The sequence below is a fragment of the Aptenodytes forsteri genome, unplaced genomic scaffold (genome assembly GCF_000699145.1).
Source record: "Aptenodytes forsteri isolate BGI_AS27 unplaced genomic scaffold, ASM69914v1 Scaffold69, whole genome shotgun sequence".
In the NCBI taxonomy this organism is placed as follows: Eukaryota; Metazoa; Chordata; class Aves; order Sphenisciformes; family Spheniscidae; genus Aptenodytes; species Aptenodytes forsteri.
Window position 1 is genome coordinate 3,532,952 of NW_008795885.1, and position 25,726 is coordinate 3,558,677.

At 40.0% G+C, this 25,726-nt stretch overlaps 1 protein-coding gene across 1 annotated transcript in view; it reads right to left on the reverse strand.

Moving 5' to 3' along the window:
• CAMK4 (calcium/calmodulin dependent protein kinase IV) overlaps positions 1-25,726 on the reverse strand; it is a 179,828-nt gene that overhangs the window by 38,042 nt on the left and 116,060 nt on the right. The window contains 1 exon segment of the mRNA XM_019473364.1: positions 22,516-22,588. Coding sequence (XP_019328909.1) covers positions 22,516-22,588 — 73 coding nt within the window.

Sequence of the window (25,726 nt, forward strand, 5' to 3'; positions counted from 1 at the left end):
GAATGTCCCCCCCTTCCTTCTTCTTCCCTCAGCTTTATGTGCTGAGCATGACGTCATATGGTATGGAATATCCCTTTGGTCAGTTGGGGTCAGCTGTCCCGGCTGTGTCCCCTCCCAGCTTCTTGTGCCCCCCCAGCCTACTCGCTGGTGGGATTCTGTGAGGAGCACAAAAGGCCTTGACTCTGTGTAAGCACTGCTCAGCAGTAACGAAAACATCCCTGTGTTATCAACACTGTTTTCAGCACAAATCCAAACCATAGCCTCATACTAGCTACTATGAAGAAAATTAACTCTACCCCAGCCCAAAACAAGCACAAAAGTACATGCATTTAACCTGTTATACATTAGTGCAAAATTAAGAATGTGCATCACACTGACATCACTTCCACATGGAGCTGTGCATTAGTACCAGGTGCTGCACATCAGACCCTACTACAGCTGAGGGACAACATCCTCCACCAGTATTTTAAGACCCCTGTTTGGTAAGCTGTGACCGTCTTGGAAGGGGACACTAGCTGGCTGCCTACCACATGGCTAGTCTATGCAGAGTTGTAAAAGCAAAGGGAGAGGTCATGCAATGACGGATACTGTGGCCGCCAGGAAAATACTACATTTTAGCTGCTCCCTGCTGGCATGCCTCTTTTTAAAAACTCTGAAAAAGAGATGTACAAAGATTTCAGCTGAGGCTTTATTTGCTTTCAGTGGCTGGTGAGATGTCATATACTTTTGTATTTCCCTATTCAGAGCATCTTCCTTCCCTTTGCATAACCCTTCATGAAATCGAGAGGGATTGATTCTGGAGGTATGATTATCCACTGTAAACTAAGCATGCCACAGTGAGATAATAAAAACCCTAGGAAAAAGTGTAGTTTTAGGAAAATGCTTGCCAAAACCAAAGTATTCTAATATTCAGGACAGGACCTGAAATCTGTAGTCTAAAGGGCTTCAGTCTTTGAGACAGCTCTACTTGCTTCAGCAATGCCTATCAGTATACGACACTTGAGGCTATACGTATTACATCTTAAAGACTGAATATACTTCTCTGTGTACTGCACATTAGAATATGCAAATCCGCGACATCTCAGTCCTTTCCTCAAGACAAGCTACTTCTTTTCAGGAGAAATGCCAAAAGCAAAATACTAAAAAACCAAATACTAAAAAGAGGCTTTAATTTTAGCAGCTAAGAAGAACTATTTTTTGTAAATGGCTGCAGGCCATTTGTTATTTATTTTTTTCCAGCTATATCTGAAGGCATAGTTTACTTTGCTTTAAGAACACTGTCTTCTCAAGGTAAATCCTGGGTAAAAAATTGCTGTTAAAATGGTGGTTGAAGGCAGAAATACATAAGAAGAATTCAAACTAACATTCACTCTTACTGTGCTGCTCTCTATTGCATGGCCTTTTAAAATATTCCCTCTTCTGACCTTCACTCCGTGGAGAGGAGACAGAAGCTCACACAGCCTGTGGTCAACAAATGCCTTTAATTCTACCAGTCAGGACCAAAACAAGAGTTGTATCCACTAACAACATAGAGGACATTATCAGCCTTGCAGAGCTTTTTTTCTTTTATTTTAAACCTGGGAAGATGAAAGTTTGAAGATTTCTTTTCTATCAACCAACAGGGCACAACTGAGGCTCCAAGCAACCCCCACTGCCCCAAGCAAGGCAGCATGCATGGCTGCTGCTCCTAGTACTTGGGCCCTCTTTCTGGAGGGGGCAAATCCACCCCAGACAGATGCAGAAACGGGCAGCAGGATGCTGTGGAGCAGCTGCTTGGTGCACCTTGTTTTTGCAACAAGGTGCCTGGTGTGCACACCCTTCTTGCAGAGGGGTGTACTTTCCAGCCTCAGAAAGGACTCCAGTAACAGCATGGACTCAGCTTTTTTACCCAATTTGATGCTGGGTTTATTCCAGTTTGTCCACGTCACATCTCACAGCACACCCATTTTCTAACACAGTCTTTTCCTCTTTATGTTGAAATAGGGTAAGGAAGCGTAATGAAATGCAATATAAACAACATTTTAAATAAATTTATTTCTAATATTGTATTTCAGTAGGCTGAATTTATTTAACATGCAGAATGCTTTGGTCTGAGCAGACTTATTTGAAATACAAAATGGAGCTATATTGCTAAATCACATTAAACAATTTTCTAAAAGTTAATTAAAACGTAAGTTCTGTACACTCAAAGCCAGTGTTGATGCCTAAGGAACAGAACAAGCCCACTAGCATTATCAACAAAATCTGCAGCTAAATTCATCTACCTATTAAACTAAACACACTACCTATTAGAAGGAACACTGGGGTAGTGTTTGTTAGCAATGTTTCCCTACTTAGAAAAAAAGAAAATTAACACAAAAGGCAGGGGAAATGCAACAAAAGAAGACCTATGCTGGATCACAAGGAAGAGTGGCCAAGCCAAGTTCAAAGTGCCTTTCCCTGTGGTTAAAGTACACGCATTCACAAATATACTACAATGGTTATCTTTAAATACCATGACTACATTACATGTAAAATGAACTTGGCCCATAAAGTGATCATCGGAGCTGCCTGACCCAATGAAAGGTCCCAGTGGCAGAAAATCCTTTTAGGGTGCCCTGAAAATATCTTCACCTTGCTCAGGCCACAGTTGCAAGGTCAATGACACTCCTGCATAGAAGTGCAGTGGCACTCAGAAACTCCTTCTTGCCTAAATACAATGTCTATCGTCCTCCAAAGAAACAGGCTCTTCAAAGCTTCTGTGATCTGAACTCCACACCTAAATGATCCTTGGTAGTGAGGATGAGAATACCAGAGCCTTTTCTTGTGGCTGAATAATAGCCAAGGGTAAGATGGGAGTTTCAGCGCATTTAACACTTGACTTACTGGAGCTTCTTTCCTGTCCACTGCAACAGGGATACCAGCTCTCGATTCAAAGCAAACATTACTAGGGCTAGAAGGCAACCAGGGATTGAACCTCCTGACACTGGACAAAAACCATGCAAATCAGTAAAGAAAGTCATAATATCTTTCACTTTGAAAAACCTTACCTTCCCTGTAAGTTGCAAATGATGCGAGTGGTATTTTCCTGGGACAGATATGAAGAAAAGCATAGAGGATTTCAGAGCTATCCCATCGCACATTATCCTCTGGTCGCTGTACATTAGTAAATCATTATTTAGTGAAACCACACAAAGAAAATCGACAGTCATTCTGACTATAAGGTCCCACATGTCTGTGTCATTACAGAAACAGCAGTCCCTGAATCTAATTATCATGAAATGTAAAATACAATTGCCTGCATTGCCAAACATCACAGAAAGAAGAGTAACTTAACAGCTTCTCAAAAGCACAAATCTTGCTTGAATATTTCACTCTCTCATACTTCTTTGTTACTTTCAAATAAATTTTACACATTTAGGTATAAAATTAAGAGGAAATCAAAATAGTTAGCAGCTGAAGAAAACTACAGTATGTAAGGTGCTACAGCTTATTCTCAAATCTCATGTGGTTACTCCCACTGCAAATCTAAATAGCTTTAAGGGCCTATACCTGCAGTGGAAGGGAAGGACAACAGGCATAAAGCTAGATTCAATTTTGTTTCAGTAGAAAACATTGCATCCAGAAAGGGGCTCAGAGCTGGGTCTTTGATCCCCCAACATTTTAGATGCATGCTTCTTTGCAGTTCTCTGCTGGCCTGCTGGACTGTGTGAGGAAGGGTCTTAGACTTTAGGAACTGGAGAGCATTTATGGCCTCCCATGCTGCATTTTTTTGCATTCATTCATCAGCCCAAAAGCATGAATGCAGCTGTCCCTTCCTCAGGATTACAGGAAGAATGGCAGAGAAGGTCCATATGGTCTCTGATACCCCCAAGTACACCAGTGAAGGATTGTATCTCCCTGCCCCAGCAGATAACCTCCTTCTCCATGTGCAATTCAGAGCTCAGAATATTGATAAAATACAAACTACTTTTTCTAATCAGAAAAAACTGGGCACTCCCCCTGAGTGCTGCAATGTTAACAGGACAGCATTAAACTACAGCAGGAGAGCAAGAAACACATTGAAGAAGGCCAGTGATGAACACGTCTGCAGTCCCTGCTGGCAGGGGCACACTTCTGTGTACGCAGTGCTTCGCACACCCTCTTTCATGAGTAGGCTTTTGTGGGCACTCTGGGGTCTTAAGGGTCTCATGTTTGAAGGGCTGCCAGGCTCTTTTCATCACCTCTGGCTGCAGATGAGACTTTTGGAAGGGCCTGTGTCAGGGATGATTTTAGCTGATCTTTGGGGAAGGGCTATGAAGAAGGTTTTTGTTCTTATGATCGCCGATGGGAGGGCCAGCAGGGAAGCATAAAGAGCTACCTTATTTGGCCAGTGTAATTTCTTTTTACGTTTCCAAAGCTGCATGAAAGGATTTCAGCCAAAGACCCTTACCAAGCATGCAACATATTGGACACAGCTCTGAAACAAATCCCAACTCTCCCAGGAAGTTTGTTAGTGTTTGAAAACAACAGCCCGGTGAATTACTTCTTTTCTTTTGCTCAGCTGTGCCCTACCATATTAAAGAATTGAATTTTCCTTGCCTAGATCAAACACATCAACTCTATGATTTTAAGCATACCAACCAAATTGAAAACTGACAGAAAGCTATGAACCAGTCCATGATTTTTCACTATTTAGATACATTGGTCTGTATTTCATGCGGAAAAAACAATCCTAAGAAACAATAAAAAGAAAAGGTCACAACAGAAAAAAAAGTTCAGGAAGAACGGTAAGTAAAAGGTAACATAGTTAGAGATGAATAATTTATTTTTAAAAAGGCACATGCCCATTCTGTGTAACAGTTTAACTACATCATATTGAGTACATCAAACCTGAAGGGTGGTAGCATTTCACGAATCTTTGCCTTCATAGATTAAAGGCTTTCTGGGGAGGATAGAGTTATCTGTGTTACAGATCTAAACCCCTCTAAGTCCAGCTGGCTCTGGCATTTGTTTCATGGGGAAGCTGGCAGCAGGCTGGAGCATGGAGAGCCGTGCAGCCCAGGGGATAAGCCTTGCACATCTGTGTGGTGGTGGGGACACCAGGAGCAGAGGCCAGCCTGCCAAAGCCACGCTGCTGCCTGTCGCCTCCAAAGCCTGATGCATGATGTGAGCCACAGAGCATGCTTAGAGCACCGTCCTGCTTGACAGGGGCACCAGAAAACAGCCCCAACATCTGGTCCTTAACTTAGATTACTGGGTTACCTGCAACAGATCTTAAAAAGACCCCCAAAGGAGACATGCTTTACTGGCTATTTCAATAGCTATTTCTCAACAAATGCTCTTGCAGCAATGTTAGTCCAACTATATCACTCTTCTGTTTACCTTACCTGATAGTTTGGAAAGTACCTTTATTATGTTATTTAAACATTTCTTCGTATCACTAAAACACAATTATAAATATCTCCCATACGTTCCCAAAACAGACACTCAAGGATCTGCTCATGATACGTACCTGCTTCAGTCTGCTGCTTCCTCCAGAGCATTAGCAGAGATGGAGAAAAGGCAGCAAGTCTGAAAAGGAAGCAGGTCTGTATTCTGGCTAAACAGGGCATCCTTTGCAGACCCCTACTTTGCAATTTAGCTTAGGAAAGTGGCAGCTTGAACACCTCCACTGATAACACTTGTGATGACCCAGCACAGGACAGCAGCAGTCTCACACGGAAACAAGTGCAAAAACATGTAGGGCTGGAAATGGTTATTTTATATTCAAAAGTGACATACGCGAGCTGATCCTTGCTGCAAGTTTCAGTGACCACACAGGTATTTAAAGGCAAAATATGTAAGATTTTGTCTTTGAGTTCACTTCTTTGCATGTTACCAAATTTTTCTTCACAGTATCCGATTACAGAATTCAGAGCTTACTAGAGACTGGAGCTTTTAATTTTATTTGCGGATTTACCAATTTATTTTGACTGGTTTGTCCTTCTGGACAACCACACATACAAAATTATTGCAGGGAGTCATGTTTGCACAGAAAACCAGATAAATCCTTCAAAATAGTGCAATAATCTCTTATTTGTTAAGACTGTTTTGTCTAAAACTATGCTGTTCTTATCAACAAAACTCGGCTTATGTTCACCCATTCGATTTACTAACAGATAAGTGAACAGCAGAATCTGTAATTTACAGAATAAATACTGCCAAGACTTCAGTTTCTGAATGGATGCTGAATCATTGCCCACCCTTTCAAAAGTATTTCAACCCTCTTGGAGAAGACAGACCTCTCTCTTACATTTCTCCCTCATCGGTTTTGCCACTCAATTCTTACATTCAAGCAGGGGAACAAGCGACGGTAAATTGATCCCTCATGACCGATGTGTCCTGTCCCAGACAGGTTACAAGCAGCATGAAGAGCTACGCTGTGTTGTTAGACAGAACTGCAGCCCTTTTTCTTTCTCTTATGTGAATGCAGCTGCTGTGGTTTGCTGCATTTGAACAGCAAACACGTGGCATTCATTACAGATGCACTGAAAGCAGCCTGCTGAGCTGCAACACCCAAGATGGTTCATCATGACAGAGATCATTTTAACTGCTGGAAGACAAGCTAACACTCACGTGAGCTACAGCAGCCCGTCCTGCCTGTTCCTCTGCCATCTGCAAAAACCCAAAGCTGAGTATAGAGTACATGGTATCACTGTGCTGCATCATTTGGAGAGAGGGATTTGGGGAAAGCATCCAACGTGGAGGGGAATCACCCCTCCAGCAATCCCTGCAGAGAAGGCAAAGATGCTGGCAGACCCCAGCCGTGCACATCTGCACCGGCATCCACACCGGCAGGGGAAGGACAGGAACCTCCCTCTGCTGCTGCATGGTGGCGGCGGCACCCCTGCAAACCTGAGGCAGAAGCAGTGGCAGAGTGGTGGAAGCACCCCTCCGAGGGGATGTCAGTGGCTTGCCACGAAACGACTGTCAGTTTGCATCAGGCGGGGAGCTGCAGTGCTTTGGCTGCCTGCGGCAGTGAACCAGCATTTGTCTGCTTGTTGATGCTCCCGACTTTGGATTTCCAGTGAGAAATTAAGTCAGAGGGAGGATCTCAGAAGAAAAAACAAGGATTGAGATGAAGACAGTAAGGGAGAAAAACCCTATTTCCACAGATCTGCTCTCCAGGACATTAGCAGCATCATATTTATGTCTTCTAGCCTTTCTTTGTTCAGGAAGGAGATGTAAGGAGTCTGTCTGCTCCCTCCCACTAATAGTTTTTCAGCCTGTTGACTAATTTCAACTACATTTTACAGGAAATTAACACCTTTGAGACTTTGCCAACCATCTCTCTCCCTAGGTTGAAAAAATTAAGCAGCCAGGAAGAGAAAAGAGATCTTTTTAGTCCTGTCGCCAAGGGAAAGACTGCAAGACAAGATGCACCTTCAGCATATATCTGAGTGCTCATGTGGTGCTCAAAGACACTTCAATGAAGTGTGCTTGCAGGAAGAGAGAACTCTCAGTTATGAGAGACATGGAGTTGTTAAGTTTCTAGTTTGTGAGTTTTTTCAATTATTTATCAATTATTATCATCCTTCCAGATAGTCACACATGCAAACTTATTCTAGGGTGTTATATCTGCACAGAAAACCATGTTGAATTTTTTGTTAGCAACAATGTTCCATAATACATCTTTTCACATCATAATGGAGTTTTAGATTAAATCTTGATTTTTAAATGGACATAATTTTAAGACTTTAAAACTGAGAGAGTTTTTTATTGCATGCTTTTCAAAGTTCTTTATAGAAACATAAAAACATGCATCAATGTGTCACATAGAAAGATACAAGAACATCAGTGAAGCAGGCACAGTCAGATGCAAGGAAAAGGACTGACTTGCAGCCCTGATAGTTTATGGTACCTAGCTCTACAATTGCTAAATCTTGCACACTAAAATAAAATCCAGAATTACCATATTTTATTACCATAAAGTATGATAATACTTTATAGATGGGAAACCACAAAGGTACAACAAAGTAATTTTAAAACCCAAGCAATAGAAGATGTGTATGCTTACTTCCTAACTGAGAGCATACTGACTTTCTGCTATTGCTGCTTATCAGATGGACTCAGCTGAGCAGGGTATTTGGAAAAGCACATTCCAACAGTGAAATATACTGTTTGTTTACACTCCAGCTGCTGCCCATCATTACTATTGTACAAGAACTTGTGTCAGAAAATCCATCAAAACCCCCACATCCCAGCACTGTTCACCAAAGTATCAAATTTCTCAATGCCCAGAAATCGAACTACCATTGGCTGTGCACTACGTTCAGGCACCATGTAATAAATCTGGAAGGCCTATGCTCCTGAAAAAGCCCCTGGTCACCCATTGCCTGAATCAAGGAGACACCCTTGTTCTTACATATATCCTCTCTCATTATGCCTAGCTCATGAAGTAACATGCACCATCACGCACTCCAAATCTACTGGAGTGACAAGTGTGAAGTGGCATTGACTCCTGACAACATCAGCTCCGTTATTCAACTCTGCTAGAGTTTGGATCTTCAGACACAGGAGTCTATGAAAACCTCAACTGAAAAGAAGGGGTGTGTGTAATTTAAAGCCAAGACACTCCCTGGTTTTGTTGATAGTTATTGAGAAACATTAAAAATGGAAGTAAAAGAGTTTAGAAAGCAACTTGCACATGTCAGAAAACTAGTATGAGAACGTAATGTAAAACCGGTCACACAGAGACATAAAAAGTATTAGGAAAGAGTAAATGAAAAAGGAGAAAACCAGACTCATTACAAATTCCAAAATATCCATAGTTGCTGGCATTTCAGGGGATCAGTGAGGAATCTTGAGGGAGTAAGTAAGAAATCTTGTTTCACTCATGCTGTCAGGGCCACAGAAATGAAGCCACTTATCTGGAACAATGACTGATAAATTATTACACAGCCCGTTTAAGAGTGATCAATGTCAATCTTAGTTCATGCCACCCCCTTGGCACGTCAGGAATCTCCCTGGAAGACGACAGAAATTCTCTTAGCATTTCTTCAAACCACAAGCACGGAGATTCGGGTAAGTTTCCATATTACCTAATGAAAAAATGTAATTTTGTAAATATCCATTTTGCTGAAAGCCTGCTATCTAGTCAGTCTAGCACTATGAAATTGGAGACTAAAAATTGCACACAGCTATAATAGTACTATTGAGCAATTGTTTTGCAAAAGTCTTTCATTTCACAAGTTCACTTGCAATTTACTTCTGAACAATCAATGTATTTTTATCCTTACCATGATTACTGAGGCAGGAACAGCAAGACACAGGGAGACAAGCCTGTCCTCGCCTAGGTCTGCAGGCACGGCAGGCCTGGGAGACAGAAAAACACAGCTCTGTGGATGGGGAGAGCTGAAGAAAGGGGCCTCCTTAGGCTTCAGCAAATCTTTTCAGGGATAAAGCAGTGACTTCTGCAAAGGTGCTGTTACTCTGTGTCAGGTCCTTGGGGAAACAATTTTCTGGCTGGCAGCATGCTGCAGGGACTGGGGCTGCTCCTGTCCTCTGGCTGGTGTCTGTGCAAGGGAGAGCGGGGAGACTTCTTGTACACAGATGTATTCAGGCCCTTCTCGCTACACTGAGTTCTCTAAAAGTCATTAAACTTCTGTATCTTTTGTCAAACCTTAGAAAGGCTTTAGGGAATTTAATGTAACATTTAACTAGATGCCTTTTAGCCCTTCAGAGAAATAAGCAATGTAATATCTGTCCACACAGCTATGACTTTATCGAAGTTGCACAGTTTGCATGAAGAGCAGTAGTTACTGGTGACACTCCTACAGTGCCAGTTAGCGTTTCTCCTCTATCTGTTCATGCACAGCTGGGTGGTTTTCTACTTTGATATTTTCCCTAGGGCAATTTCTGAGGCAAGACCTCCTCAGTCTCCCTTGGGATCTGCCATGAATCTGCCATGCCTACCCTTTCTGTAGCATCCAGTTGCTACTTTTTTACTGTTTCTACACAATATGCAAGGCTCTCAGGATGCTTTAGGAGCTTCTCCAGCTCAGAAGCCTTCAGAGCCCTGCCAGGCTCCTACAGTGACATGTATATTTTGTAGATACAGACCGCACACCACTTAACATTCCATAGGGACAGATATTTGGATGCCATGTCCCTGCATGACAGTCTGCACAATACATGCAATAAAAATTGTAATAAAAAAGGAGTATTAGCAGGTTAAAGTCTGAATAAAGGCAGTCTTTTTCCTTTACTTGTGCTTTATTAATTGTTAACAGTGTGCTTGGTAACATACAGAAAAGGGTGGCTTTCTAAAGCCAAGACTCAGACTCATGCCCAGCATCAGCACAGAGCTTGTTTCCTGTGCCAGGCCGTTCCTCCTCTCGGAGAACCTCCGTTCCCAATGGGAACCCACTAAAGGGGATGGCCAGGCCATTGCCAACCGATGCCCCAAAGATCAGTTAATCAGGCAGATAGACCCAGCCTTTGGACTGGGTCAGCACTCTCCTTACACAATATTTTCAACAACCCATCTTATAAATGAAGGTACAAGCAAATCGCCCATCTGCCTGAGATGAACTGGGAAGAGGTCAAACCCTTGAGTCCTTAATCAGTTCTTAGACAACAACTTCCCTGTAAATGTCAGTCTCTTGGAATAAGAAACAACTGCAGATACTGGCTCGAAAACAGCAGCATTTGGCACTTTGTTTATGGTGTGTTGTGAGTTAAAACAAGAGCTGATTAATCACTTTCATTGCTATTTTCAAATATTTTTCAAAATTAATACTGTAGTAACTTGTTTCCAAAATGAGAGAAGGACACCTTACTTAGATGAAAGCATATTTTAAGATGATAACAACTTAGTAAATATGACCCTGACTTTTTGCTGCACTGGACATTAACTGTAATACAGTAGATCTGCAGCATGATCATTAGTGCTTGTTCCATTTCCTCTATTAGAGATAATAGCAAATACAATACCCTCATTTCCTTATTGCTGATGGCAGCATTGCCAGACTCTTTTGACTGTAGATCTTTTTTTCTCTGTGTGCTGCAAAGAGAGCTTTGCACTCAGCTTAAAACAGGTCTCCAAAAGTGTTTTTGACAAAATAATTCTGAATCAAGGTACTGATAAATCAGGCTGATGTGATAATAAAACCCACTCTACTTCCCTTCCAACAATTTAAATACATCATTAACAAGAAGAATTAGTTTTAAATCTGTTTACAACAAACAAGAAAAACAAATGAATGTAAGCTAGCAAATTGATGAAGCTACTCGTTCAAAATCCCTTACCCTCCAGATTATCCTATGTATGAAACCATTACTTAACATCACTTCAGAAACAGCACCTTTAGGACACACATGTATTCTTCTCCCAGGCCATGGCAGCACTTCAATAGATTTCCTCCATAACTTGACAGTTTACCTACTTGCTTATTTGTTTTTGACAGCAATGTGCCAGAAAGGTCTCCCTGGGACACTCACGAAGCCCTTGTTAAAATGTTGTCACCAAATGGAAGAAAAGGCTGAGACGATTTCCCAGCTTCCATGCAGTCATCTCGGTAGGTGATACATTAAATCACCCCTCTCCAAGAGGATTCACCTTCAAGTCTCACAAACAAATTTTGAAGAAATAAACACTTTGTGCCTGGAATACATCAAATGGCAATTATTTTTTTAATTAAAAAAACGCCAGCAACAATGCCTTAGGATGGATACTGTTACTTCTGATGTTCTAATGTTACTGTCATTAAGCTGTATGCCACGTCCACGGCAATACTCGCAGTTCAGATTCAAGGGAAGACTGTATATAATTGCCCTGCAAATCACAGCTTGATATCAATCCAATCATTGGTCCTGCCTGCCTTCGCTGACTGCAATTATAACAAGGTATATGCAAGGAAACAAAAAGACTCTCCCCTTACTTTATTCCTCCTCTCTGTTTGACACCCTGCCTTGATATATAGGGTCTACTATGCATACGAGGCATGATTTTTTATGGAATTCCTTTTCAGAAATGTTGTTAGAACCTCTTTATTCTGCAGTCTACTACAATCACTATTAAAGTGGGTGTTTATGCTATTTCAAGAGGCTACAAGCAAGATCACATCAGACAGTATATGCTTCTCATTATGGAGACTAACTCTGTATTTTTTCTCATGTGCTGTGTTGCCTACACAAATATAATTATAATTTTATAAGTATAAATGTTTATAAATAGTAAAATTATAATTATATCTGTTCTATTCCCTTACTGCAACTTCAAGTGCCCTGTAAAACTCTTTGCAGTAAGCTATCCCTATAATAGGATCCTGTTTAGTCACCTTCGTTCAGGACAAGACTTCACAAGGTGTTCAGAATACCTGTCAATTATCCAAACTTTGTTAAATCAGTTAGTACGACCAGTGTATCTGCTGTGACATTCCTTGTATCGATTTGCATAACAAAGAAATGTTTCTTTGAGACTTTTTGAAAGTCGCTTCACTTACATATCCATCTTCAGGCCAGGCGTTTCTTTGTAACTCATGAAGTACAACTGTTGTATACATAGTTAAGAATCATTACGACTACTGTCACATTGGGTATAATATAATAAGTATATATAATTTTGTCACATCCACAAAATTAGCTTAATAGAAGTAGATAAAACTGCCACTGTGGAGGCTTACATATTGGAGCATGTTCTTCAGGACATCTGTTTGATCTACAGTCAATCATATACAAGTTAAAACTGACTTGTGTACTAGGTAACCTGCTTTGAAGCTAAAAAAGATGCATTACAAAAGAAAGCAATCCTGTTGTGTTGCTTTTTTAACTGAGTGAGATAGTTGGAAACATATCATATGTTGACATGTGTGGATGCAGGGGAGAGAGGAAATTTGGTGCGTTGCATGTGACAGAGAAAAGGCAGGCAGCCCACTGGAGAAACCACTTTTGGGCACAGCCTTGATGGGGAGCAGAGACAGATGCATGGGCTGCAAAACTGGCCAGCAGGGCTGATGTGGAACCTGCCTGCTCTCCTTCCCCTCTGCCTCCAACAGCCTTTAGAATAATCAGGACTCACAAAATAACATGCATGACATCAATTTTCATGTACTTTGCCTAGAGAATATAACTATGCAACTGTGCAGTTATGTCCTTGAGTATAGGGAAACCGCTTGGGTGAAGTGAAGGTTATTACCATTTCCTAAGTCAGAGAGATGTATGAAGTTTTAAGCTCTATATTGATTTTTATGTTCAGAAAACAAAATATCTTTCAATTAAGCGAAAGAAAATATCAAAGAATGGTAATAATTTCGATGCTTTAATAGATGACAGAACCCAATTTGCAATTAGAGCTTTACACCTATTTTAGTCAATTTATTTGAATAAAAAGCAGATGTTCTTAGTATAATTTTCAAATTGCTTTTAGATGTATGTATGGCATGCTTGCATATCATGTACATATGTAAATCTTTTACCCACTTAAACATAATTCCAGCTAGGCATTTACCTGGAAATGGATAAAAGCATATATCTGATTTCTGCACAACTCTGCAGAGCTTCATATGCACAATTTGTGCAAGGCCTACTGCCACAAGCCATGCATATGTCCTTAACGTGAGATTTTTGACATTAGCAATTTGTAAACAAAGACAATATTTTACAAAAAAACCAGTTCTTTAAGTATGCTGCTAGGAGTGATCATAGCTGAAGATATCAGCTACAGGAAGTAACGAAATGTGATGAATGAGTGCACAGACTGCTGCAGTTAATGTTCAGATCTTCAACTCTTGAGCTAAATAGCTTCAAAATATTTGGCATCTAACCTAATTCTTACAATTAAAAATTCAGTACTCTCCCGTATTTCTGTGTCAATGACTGAATATTAAGAAGGGGGCTCTTTTTTCCTGTAAATAAAGCACAAAGTACCAGTAAAAGATGTCAATAAAAGGAGGGGACTTGGAAAATGTTGGATGCCTTGTAACTTCAGGCCACATTTCTGAAATGACCAGAATTTTTAACTGGTACTAGAGATCTTGCTAATTTTCTTTATAGGGATGGTTCCACTGTCCTCATTCCCTATTGACCAGTTCAGTACTGTGGGAATATTCCAGAATTTGTTTTTGTAATTCTCTGGTCAATGTCACTTTCACATTTGAGTAAAATGAATTACATTTAGCTAACAGCAACAAACTCTGTATATGTCCAGTCATGTCAATGTCTTATCATTCATTAATGTTTTCTAAAAATTGAGCTTTCTTAACATTAATAAAAAGTTAGCTTTTTAAAAAAAGTTTTTGAGAAACACAGCAGAACTTGAATATACAGTAATTTGAATTTTATGTCAGTTTGCTACAGTTATCTTTAATATAATTTCATTTGCCCCTAAAAACCCTGAAATGGAATGAATGCCAAAAGACTCCCTCTGTGTGTGGGAATTTTTAAATTTAGGGTTCCATTAAACCCACTGACCCACTGGGTCCTATGTTGTTGCATTAGCCTTATGACAAGCTCACAAGAAGGACCAAATACTAGTAAAAATATAGAAAGTTACACAGAAAACTCTTCACATGTCCCCATGCAGATTTCCAAAACAAGACCATAGAAGGCCAATGGATTACCTCTCAGAAGACATTTCTGAAAAAACATGACAAGACCTATTAGGGATTGCTGGACCCATCTGCTCCTTCTTCTTCACAAGTTACATCCCTACCACAAGATGGAAAACAGCTCAAGTCCAAATGCACATGGGTGTTTACACAGCACTCGTGAATTCCCAAGATTAAAAGCCACCATGTTCTTCACCACTTCACTACTGAAGACTATAAAGCAAGCATAAGTCCTAACCTTTGAATGCTATTTCAAAAAGCCTTTCCCCTGGTGTTTATCTTGAACAGGACAGGAGAGGAGCCAACAGTGTTATGAAATTATCATTGCTTCTTGGATGAAGAACACACAGCAGTGTCAAACACTACAGCTACTGCAAGCCAGGCTGAGTACACAGCTGGTCACATAGAAGAGTATGTTTTCCTCTTTATCCTTCTCAACAAGTCAAGAGAAAGTATCGCCCAGTCGCAAAGGGTAAAAAGGGTGTTTTGGTTTGGTTTGGTTTTGTCTTACTCTTCAGGGTGACAGGACACCAAAGGAGGACAGCTCCACTTGGAACAGGTTCTTCTCCTTTTCATGTAGTGCAGTGAAGTTCAAAGATTTTTGTCTCCCAGTTCCCTTCCTGAGAACAGGAGGATTATCTGAAATACCAGCAGCTAACACTAGCAGCTGCTATGAAGAAGCCAAGAAACATGTACAATTTTGTACCTATTCTTCTGCTCTTCCTTCACAGACCACAGTTTTAGGAGACTAGACAGACAGCAAGGGAGCTGTCATGGTTTAACCCCATCAGGCAGCTAAACAGCACACAGCCACTTGCTCACTCCCCCCCGGTGGAATGGGGGAGAGAATCAGAAGAGCAAAAGTAAGAAAACTCATGGGTTGAGAAAAGAATAGTTTAATACTTGAAATAATATAGTAGTAGTAGTAGTAGTAGTAGTAGCAGTAGCAGTAGTAGTAGCAGTAGCAGTAGTAGCAGTAGCAGTAGTAGCAGTAGCAGTAGTAGCAGTAGCAGTAGTAGCAGTAGCAGTAGTAGCAGTAGCAGTAGTAGCAGTAGCAGTAGTAGCAGTAGCAGTAGTAGCAGTAGCAGTATGAGCCCAGTGAGAGGAAAGTTAAATATTAATAAAGGATTAAGTGTTATTTTCATGCCATAGCAGAAAAATCGAGTCATCCACTGCAAATATACTCCTTATACCTGTGTCTATCTATCGATATGCATGAAGCATCACCTTCTGTAGACAAAGTAACTAGCCTGGGACCCTTCAGCACTAAGGTAAAGAGGGGTTTTTGCTGCTTCTTGTAATACAAGAACTGGGAAGGTCCCAGCAAAATTATTAGGCAACAGGCTAAAAACAAACCAGAAGAAACTGCCCTCCTCACACACCCCCATTGCAAAATTAAATGTGAAACTCATTGCCACAGGATGCTGTGGAGATAAGAGGTATAAAAAGGCTTTAAAAAGCACAGGGATCTTCCGGAGCGCACTGAACAAGGTTTGGTGACAGAAGGACATCGGAGAGCAAAGACTGCTGCTGGGTAAAGTTATGTTAGTAGGAGTTTTCCAGTCACAGTTGCTGAATCAAGAGCAAACTAGCTGGCAAAGATGAAGACCACGTTACAAAAACTGGTCAGGAGACAGGGTGTCCATTACAGCCCCAGTCAAGACCTCATGGACAATAAGGCACTCCATAATCACATCTTGTGTGTCCTCCACCTGCAGCCCATTTGACATGACTGAAGTGCAGAACCGCCCAACACATTATATGACAAAGTGTAAACCAAACTAAACCCAACAACAAATACATAGGGAGAAATCTGGCAGGCAAAATAATATATCCACACAGTCAGTTTTCCAGGATATTATAACTGACAATCTTATAAAGAAAACGTGTACTAAGGACTTTGTGTTTGTGTTTCATCCATTAAAAAAAAGGCATCAAACACCCCAAGATCTGCTTCGCTACAAAAATCAGAATGATTATGACAGCTTATGAACATCTTGGGCCACCAGCACTAAATGCTCTGAACTCCTCCCAGCTCAGGGACACAGGTATTGACATTACATCTCCCTGAAGGTTCAAGTTCAGCAATCCTTACCTCCCAGGCAAGCTTAAGGCTAACAGTGCTCCACACCACCTCAGTGACAGGAGATAGCTGAAGAATTAGCACAAAGAAAGAAAACTGATTCAGCATCTAGGTTTTCTATGTTCTGTTTTTCCCTGCATGAATTACCATAAAAGTAATACAGAATTTATCCTGCATATTGACAACCGTTTTTTTTTCTAAAAAAGAGAACAAATACAAGCGTCCTCATTACATATTTCCCTAATTACATTGCAAATGGTGCTTCTAACTGCAGATAGCTGCTGTGCTTCTTCTTAACTCAGTGTTCATCTGCCTCTTCTTCCAAAATGTTGCTATGCAAATTTCCCAAAATGAAGAGTGTGCCAGAGTGTAAGTGTTAAATCTGAAAACTAACAATCTCCGTGCTTTTCTTGCTGTTCCTGTTGGCAGGTTAGAAGGAGAATGGCAAAAGCTGACCATGCTGTCAGAGAACATGATACAACATCATAATCCTTAGCACAGAATTGCAGCCAGAACAGCAAATTCCTTCTTGTCTTACAGTATCAAGCACTGGTCCTTTTACTAACAACCGCATACTCAACAAACACGCTGAATCTGGCATAAACCTGCAAGTTACTGAAATACCACTTTTGAGCAAACATTCTGAAAATTTGATAAAATTTTACATTTCCCCTTCTTCCCCCACCAGAAAAGCAGCGATTGCTGGGTTTCGGTAGCTTTAGATCAGAACAACTGCTATTTCCTAACTGTACCCTGAACAACACTTATGCCATGAACAGACTCAGAAAACCACTCCCTACTGTCAGAGAGAGAACGGAAAACACTCAGGATTCATCAGGGAATGGGGAGAGATCTGAAGGTGCAAATGCCTTCTCCATTAAAACAGAAATCTTCAATATCTACAATCATGCATAAGATTCCTTCTCTTACATAGAGTATTCCCAACTTTTGTTACTGTTTTACACAGGTCTTTATCCTATGTTGTAATACCTAGGTGTCCCTGCCATTCTCTTTTGTGGAATTTAACTTCATTTTCTACAGAATTGAGCCCCAGGTTTCTTCCCTATTTGTCTCAACACACTTATTCTTCTTAACAGTGTGCCTTTTTAGGCCTGTCTAAGTATATATTGATAATATAACACATTTGCCTTGTTCAAAATTTCAGAATTCTGTGACATTTATACCTCGGTTACATTCACTTCAAAGCAGTCAAAATTTCAGAATTCTGTGACATTTATACCTCGGTTACATTCACTTCGTAAGCTGGTGGCAAAACTAAAATCCATTGGTCGCCTCTATCTCCAGCAAGCACTAACTCAATGATGGTATAGAAGAAATGAAACTTTTTCTTAATCTTTACCTAATGTCCACTTTACTTTGAATGCTAAAACCCCCCAATATTTTAAAAAATTGTCTTGGGTCTCAGCCAGTGTTTAAAAGTCTGATTGATTACCTCATTTGGTCTAAGCTCTAATTGTTAGACACACCAGTGCCTCAGGGTCTGTAAAATATACTTGCAAGCTGCACATTTGCAGTAGGTTCTTACCTACTATCATACAGCTTATTATCAGACAGATCAAATTTCACTGAAATGAACAGAAACCTTTAATCTAGATTTTCCCTCTCAAACCTGCAAGTGGCTAAGTGCCCTCAGTCTTTGCAATCACAGCTGAGAATTCAGCGTGCTCCCTGTGAATTTAAGCTGACAAGGAACTGAAGAGAAGTGTAGGCATACAATGAAGCTTGAAGTGGTAGAAAATTGAAATAAAAAATAGAAATGAAAATGGCAGGGGTCCCACATATAGCTTCAGGAAAATGTTCCTATCTAGACAAGGTAATGGCCAGTCATAAGAAAACAACCTATTATAAAATGTGATGGGAAATTAACTTAGACACTGCTGGATGAGTTCAAAACTACATATAGAAGGTATGCTAATAATGACCCTAATTACAAAAAGTAAACTGTTAAAAATAATTTCAAATTTAAATATAATGAAAAGAGTAATTTAACACTCAAGCAGAAACCTATCACCTTGACACTAATGCAGCGTAGGCAAGAAGGAACACAGTTTATTTTTAATGACAAATGCAAGATTTTGAACGTACACATTAAAAAAAAAAATCAGTGTCATTTTCTTAAGTTTGACCAGCTAAAAAGTAGATGTCTTTTACAGAAAAAGTGAGTAAGTGTCTTTTTCTGACCAATATTTCAAGGATGATTTGAATTCCATAACATCAGTAACTCATTCTGCAAGTCAGGCAGTGAAGATCTGGCCTCAGGACACCTGCATGTGGAAATCCATTACTTACACAAAATAGAAAAACTGCTACCAGAAAAAGCATGCAAGAAAACCACACTGTATACAACTGATCCTCTGAGAAGGAGACAAAGGACAACGATGTGCCAAGGGAGACTGCCTGCAAATGCATCCTCTCTCAGGAATGAAATTCACCCTGTTCTGAGGTGTTGGGTAGCAACAAAACCTCCCTACTTGTTCTGAACAGCGCAGCAAAAGAACTAAAAAGATGAATGCTGGTTTGCCCTAGTTTTGTACCAGCCTTTTATCTTATGAATGAAGCTATCTCCCAGCTTGAAGAACAATGGAAGAATAATGGAAAAGGCGAAGGTGCGGAAGAGAGAAAAAAAAGGTAATTTGTTCCCACTAGGGGCAAATACAGTCATGGACTGGGAACACTGGATCAGATGTAACCAGCAGAAAGAAAAATCATGGAAAATGACAAAATGGATGCGGTGGTCTTCAAAACAATACTGGGTTTGTTATTTTCTCTGTTCTTGGGAGGACAGATGTCTTGATATATTTATGCTCGTTTGTGACCTGGAAAATTAAGATTCATTTTCTGTGTGCTACTCGGACTGCTTGCTTAATTCTTGGTAAGCCAGTTAGAGCTAGGCTTACAGGTACTCAAATATTGCAAGAAACAGATATACCTAGAAGCTTTACGGGATTCTCTTTTTTTTTTTTTTTTAAGAGTATTAGTCCATTTGGTTTAACAATTTCAAAAGGAATTGAACAAAAATGCTTAGGTGCTTTTAAAGTTCCACTTTACACTTTTGATTAAATCCTTTAGAAGTGTCTCAAAAACACCTTTGCTAAATGAAGACATAAGACCTTCTCATGTCAATGATCCACTGTGAGGACAGATCCTTTACTACAGTAACAGCCCTTAACAAGAGATTTATAAAACAAGTAGGCAGACTAGTTCAACAGAGAGTTCAGCAAAGGGAAGGCTGAATGCTTCTCTTGCTAAGAGCAATTTCTAAAAATTGCAGAGGTCAAAATGCCCACCTGGTGCCAGGAAGGTATTCATTGGCATGGTCTATTGAGGGGATTGTACAATTATTTGGTTTTAAGAATGATCTATGGATATATTTCCTTTTATTCTGGAAATATTAGTCTGCTGCAGCAGTATTTTCCAGTTTCTAACAATAACTCCCATTCTGCTCACAAACACCATTCTGTCAAGTTTACAGCCCCAATCTACCACAGTATTTCAGCTGGGTCGCAAAGATCCCAAGCTGGGAACTGCCACTTCCACAGCCTTCCAGCTTGGCATAGATGTTCAGTGTCAACTGTAAGAGCAAAAGTCAATACAGTCCATCCTAGCTAGGGATCTAGTACAAGGATCTATAAAAATCCAAATTATTGCATGCTCATATAAAGGTCAGCTTTTTCGTTTTTTTACAACACTGTTCCATGACTTCAACCAAGCTATTACAATTCATAGAAGCTGAAGATCGTCTGGTTCCTGGCTTTTAAAATAAAGAGCTGACACACCTTCTGAAACATCTTTCAGCAAAACTTAATCATCATTTTCGCAAAAGAATGACAAATAATGTAGAACCATCTTAACTACGGCACTTGCATTGGAAGAAAAAATTGGCCATAAAATAATAATTTGACCCAATTTTAAGAAGTTTATACAAATGCATTATGCTGTGCACTAAACTTAAATACATAATTTAGATTACTTTGGGTAAGAGTGACTCGGTAAGCATCAGATCATTCAGAAAGTAGCATGAAGTGAATATGATGGTCTTGCAGTATGTCTGGTTACTGCAGTAAACACCAGTTCTCACATCTTACTTAGTGTGAACAGGCTTACAAATAATACCAAACCGTGATTTATAGGAGTTTTTCACAATGGGGTATTTCGTTACCATCCCAGGTAAATATGCCCAAGTTGGCCTGTCCCTTCTGAATAATTGCATTACTGCTGTAACCACATTAACTTTTCCTCACCTCTAGGTACCTTCCATAGAGGTCAATCATCACCACCAGTCCTATCCTGAGGACAGCTCTTTCGACACTGCATCTCTGTGGATGATCTGTACAGATCCTGCCTCACCACTACCATCCTTCAAAAGAGCCCTTCAGGCTGACCTCTCTTTTTTCCATGTGATCAACAGTTGTTTTTTGTTTGAAAAGTCTGACAGTCTGGACATACACCCAAAGTCAGTCATATCCCATCTGCACTATTTGCACACCTCTGAGCACTTGTGTCTGCTCCAAGATCTTTGCAGTCTTTCTGCTACCTGGCTGCTTCACCCCGAACATCTGCTGCAGACAACCACACAGTGCCACTGGATAAAATCCAAAATATCTCCTGCTGACTCTTAAGTCAGACTGCCAGGCACAGCAGAAGGCAAAATCTTTAGCATCTATCTCTCCTTAGGCCTTGCTAACATCTTAGTTTCATGAAGTAAAATTGCCTCTATATTACTATTTCTCTGAAACGCTCCGAGTGTCCCAGTGGACAAAAAAACAGTGGACTGTTTTTTCTTGTCCAACATGTCCTTTCTCTTCTGCACTGGAAATGATCAGTGCTAGCATATAGACTAGACATTTGACAAATTAATTTCTTAAGTACTTTTCCAGCATCTGATTGCTGGTTTGGTTAACATCTGGTGTGAAATCAGATGGAAGAGCTACAAGTGACTGAGAAGTATGGATGACGTACAGAAATACTGTATGTACCCCCTAGAAGCCTTCATCTTCTTGTCTCAAAAATCTTTATACCTTTCTCTAAGCGATAGAATGTGAAATAGTTGTACAAAAATTCAAATGTTTGAAAACCACACAAAATATAGAGGAAGAAGGTATATTAGGAACTGCACAAACTACTGGCACCAAACTTTATTCTGATCTCTCTCAATATTACTGTCATTCTGTGTATGTACGTGCAATTTGAAGAACAGTGAGAATTGATTTTTGGTTAGATATGTTGTAACCTACACTATCCACTTTCCCAGTAGTCCACACTTCCTTGCAATGAGCCTTGTTTGTATAAATGCTCCTGCATAGTGGCAAAAACTGTGATGGGTCACCTTCAGGCAGCAACTGCAAATGAAGCATAACTGTTTTCATGGCAATATTCTGCAGGAGTCTTGGACTCCAATTCTTGTAACTCTTTACACCAGCTAACGTGTTTGGCCAATCTATTATCCTGATAAGTTGAGAGGAAAAGTAATGCATTCTCTTCTGTTTAAGGTTCCAAATAAATTACTGTGACATACTCTGCAAAAAATGAACGAGAGACTACACAAGTGCCAGTGATTTCAAATTACTTTTAGGGCTAAAACGATCAGTGCTGAACTCCACAGGTTTCTGAGATTGGACAGAGCATGCACTCCGCTGTAACAGATGATTTAGAGCGTTAAATGTATTGCTGACTGCCATCCAAAGTCACTTCGTGCCCTTCAAAGTGCCACTACCTTAAAAAAAATCAATACAAAATTAATTATAGGAGGGAACTTGTGTGGACTGTCTCCAGTGAACTCTGCTTCTTTCACACATAAGTATTTATTGAGCCATTATAGGTGAAAGATTAGGTCCTGAGCATATGATGCTAGACAATACTCACAGCAACTGCCTCCAGGATTTGTTTAACAGCATCAGCAGCATCTCGTTCACTGTAGTAACCCTTTTCCACAATCCTACAGAAAAAGCAACAGAGAAATTGTGTTCAGGATTATGTATTAAAGTAAAAGCTTCTTTTGAAAAATGAGCTAGAAAACAATCAAATTTAAATATGACCAGGACTTTGGAGTGCCCCCTAAAGAATAGAAAACAACCCTTTTGCAATTTAGGTTACCTTTGATTCCCAGTTAAATGAAAAACTGGAGATAAAGTATCAACTAGGTAAGAAGCTCATAATATATACACAGTCAGTTGAAAGGTTTTGGAATTTTCTAAAATTCAGGGAATCTGAACTACTCCCAGATAAAACTAGGTATCCTTTAGGAACTGCTTTTTCACTCTTATATTTAACTTAAGCTTCCCCCCCTCTTATTTATTTATTTAGTTATTAAACAAAAGCACAGTGTTATGCACATACATATCTGAATTATTCAAGAAAAAGGGTTGGTGTAAACATTTACTAGCTTCAAATTATCCCTCGAGCATAATGGGCTGAACAATTGTCTTTTTTTCCCTGATCAGTAGAAAACTGGGGGCTCTGTAATAAAAAACCCCATGGTTTCATTAAAACTAAACCTACATTTTTTTCTTTTCTTCTTAACATAAATAGCCAGCATGCTTTGTTTATTTTGTATAGATGACATGTAATAGCTTGATTTTGTAAATGTGCTGACCATGTGCAGCTTATGGTGAGTTCAGCAACATTTATGAGTTCTGAAGATCCTGAAAATCGGGTTTTCTTTCTCCCTTTGCTTTTACATCAGTTCAATCTTGTAAAAACAAACAAAACCCAAACTTTCTTCTTTAATAATGTTATCTCCCTGGAAACTTACCATGATAAAAACATTAAGAAAGAAAATACTTTTCTGTGTTAAGGTAATGTTCTGAAGTGGTGTATTTCAACGTTGTATGCTATCCTGCATAGAAATGGCAGCAAGGGTTAATGCAGATTTCTGGGTTGGCCTCCCAAAGCCCAGCTGTGCTACTGCAACACTTTTAGAAGAACACCAGCAGTGGCACAGGGTTTGGGGGCTCTCTCAGGATTTGCATCGCATGTTCTCCAAGAACTGCCATTACAGAATGAAACATTACATAAATGCACAGTTCAGTTAAACAGAGTCAGCAGAAGATACAGATTTCCACAATGACATATAAGAAAGTATTAAAAGAAGGATCTATCATTAACACGTACTAATGCCCCATTTAAGAAACCCAACAGTCTTTTTACTGTTGTATCTAACTACATATGGTGTTTGTGAACTACAAGAATTATTACCTTAAAGGTCAGATCTTTGACCTGAAGTTTTGATTTTTTACCATATTAATTTTTCAAAGCCCAAGAAAACACAGACAGATGTTGTCTAGAAACAGAACCTGTGGTGCCTATCATACATTTTATAAAATGGTCTCCTGCAAGCACACAAGCCAGTTTTACAAACAATGCTCTAAAATCCCCATGAAGCAGGAGAGCAAGAAACCTATAACGTCTGAAGTCAAAAGTCACTGGAAAGACCTTCTGCCTCAGGGTCCAGAAACAGACTCTGCTTGTGGCAAGAAGGGTATACTCCTTTCTCCCCACTTCCCCTGTTTTCCAGCATCTTTTTATCACTTCTCTTTGAAATACCAGACTCATATTGAGCTACCTTCAACGCAACACCTTACAGCTTTACAAAAGCTGACAGGAAAGGTGTTGACTAATGTACATATGAAAAGTATTAGTACGTACTCATTAGAAGATTAAGTGTAATAAGAAATGATACAAAGATGATAATCTACCAGAGACAGATGTAACAAGCATGGCACTGCAGAAAATAGTCTATACAGGGATATTCCTAACCAGCTGCAATTACTTTACCTTAACACTCATTGTGTTCACAGACAACTAAGTCTATTCATGTGGCACTGGTAACAGCAAGCAATCCCTCTCAAGCAGGAGTTCTATTTCACCATGATTTCTTGGCTGCATAATTACTTGGCCTTATTTCTAGAAGTCTTTTTTTCTGGCAGCACTTCAGCTACCATCCCATATGCACTGCTTCACCTCCTTTGCATTTTTGTATCTTTAGCCTTTCCCCTGCTTTGGTCATCTGTTTAAACCATCAGGGAGAGCTTTACTTGAACTTAACACCACAAGGGTAAAACAAAGTAAAGTTTACTCAATGAGACTATGTTAGGCTTTTAGCCTCAAGTTTAGGAAAGAGGTTACGAAAAATCATAAATTACACAATAAAAGGCTACATTATGCTTGAAAGTAAGATTCCTCCTTAGCTATTTCAGGCTGAATTATCCTCCTCTGGTAGATTACATGGCGAGACCTGAGCCCCAGTGACCCTCTTGCATGGGCCTTTGTTCCCCCAAATATACTGGTTTGGCTTCCTCCTCATTTTTAATTTAAATAAAGTATTTAGTGTCAGCCAGCAAGTTCCTGCCTTTAGCATCCATAAGCATTTCTGAGAATACAGACCTCACCCCCATCCCACCTTCCCCCTTCCCTGCTGGTATTTTGGGTGCTAACTTGCTCCTGCCACCATGGCACAAGAAGCATGCTAAAACACTGTCCTTGTTTTACAGGATTCCATGTATTAAAGACATTCATATAATCATTCTGTTAAGCTTACAATCCTTACTAGGGCGCAGGAGATAGTAACAAAATTTCAAATTTGGTCACAAGGTAGTAAAACAAAAAAGACTGCTGTGCTAGTTTGACCCTCTGTTTTCAAACTGCCATAGACTTTGGAATATATTCCTCAACGCACCGCAGCAAAAAAACAGGCATCTCAGGGCTGCTGCTGGGGAAGTGCTGCACATGGGCTGAGCTGCCAGCATCGCTCAGGCATACGTCCCCTGGCAACGGGCCACCCTGCCCATGCCTTGAGTCCAGCAGCTGCAGGATGACCTTGTGCACCTGACCTCAGAAATGCACGAGGCAGGAGGCAGAAGGTTTTAAGGTTTCAACAGGAGTTGAAATTCTCTGATTTTCCAACATATGTGACTAAGATCAGAGAAATATGCAGCAATACAGTTACAATACAATTTACATTTCTCCCTTCATCCAACAAATTTCTAATTTTACAGTATGATAACCCAGTAATTGTTGTATTTCTTTTTCAAACAGATAAACCGGGGGGGAGATATCTCTTAAAGGCAGAAGGCAG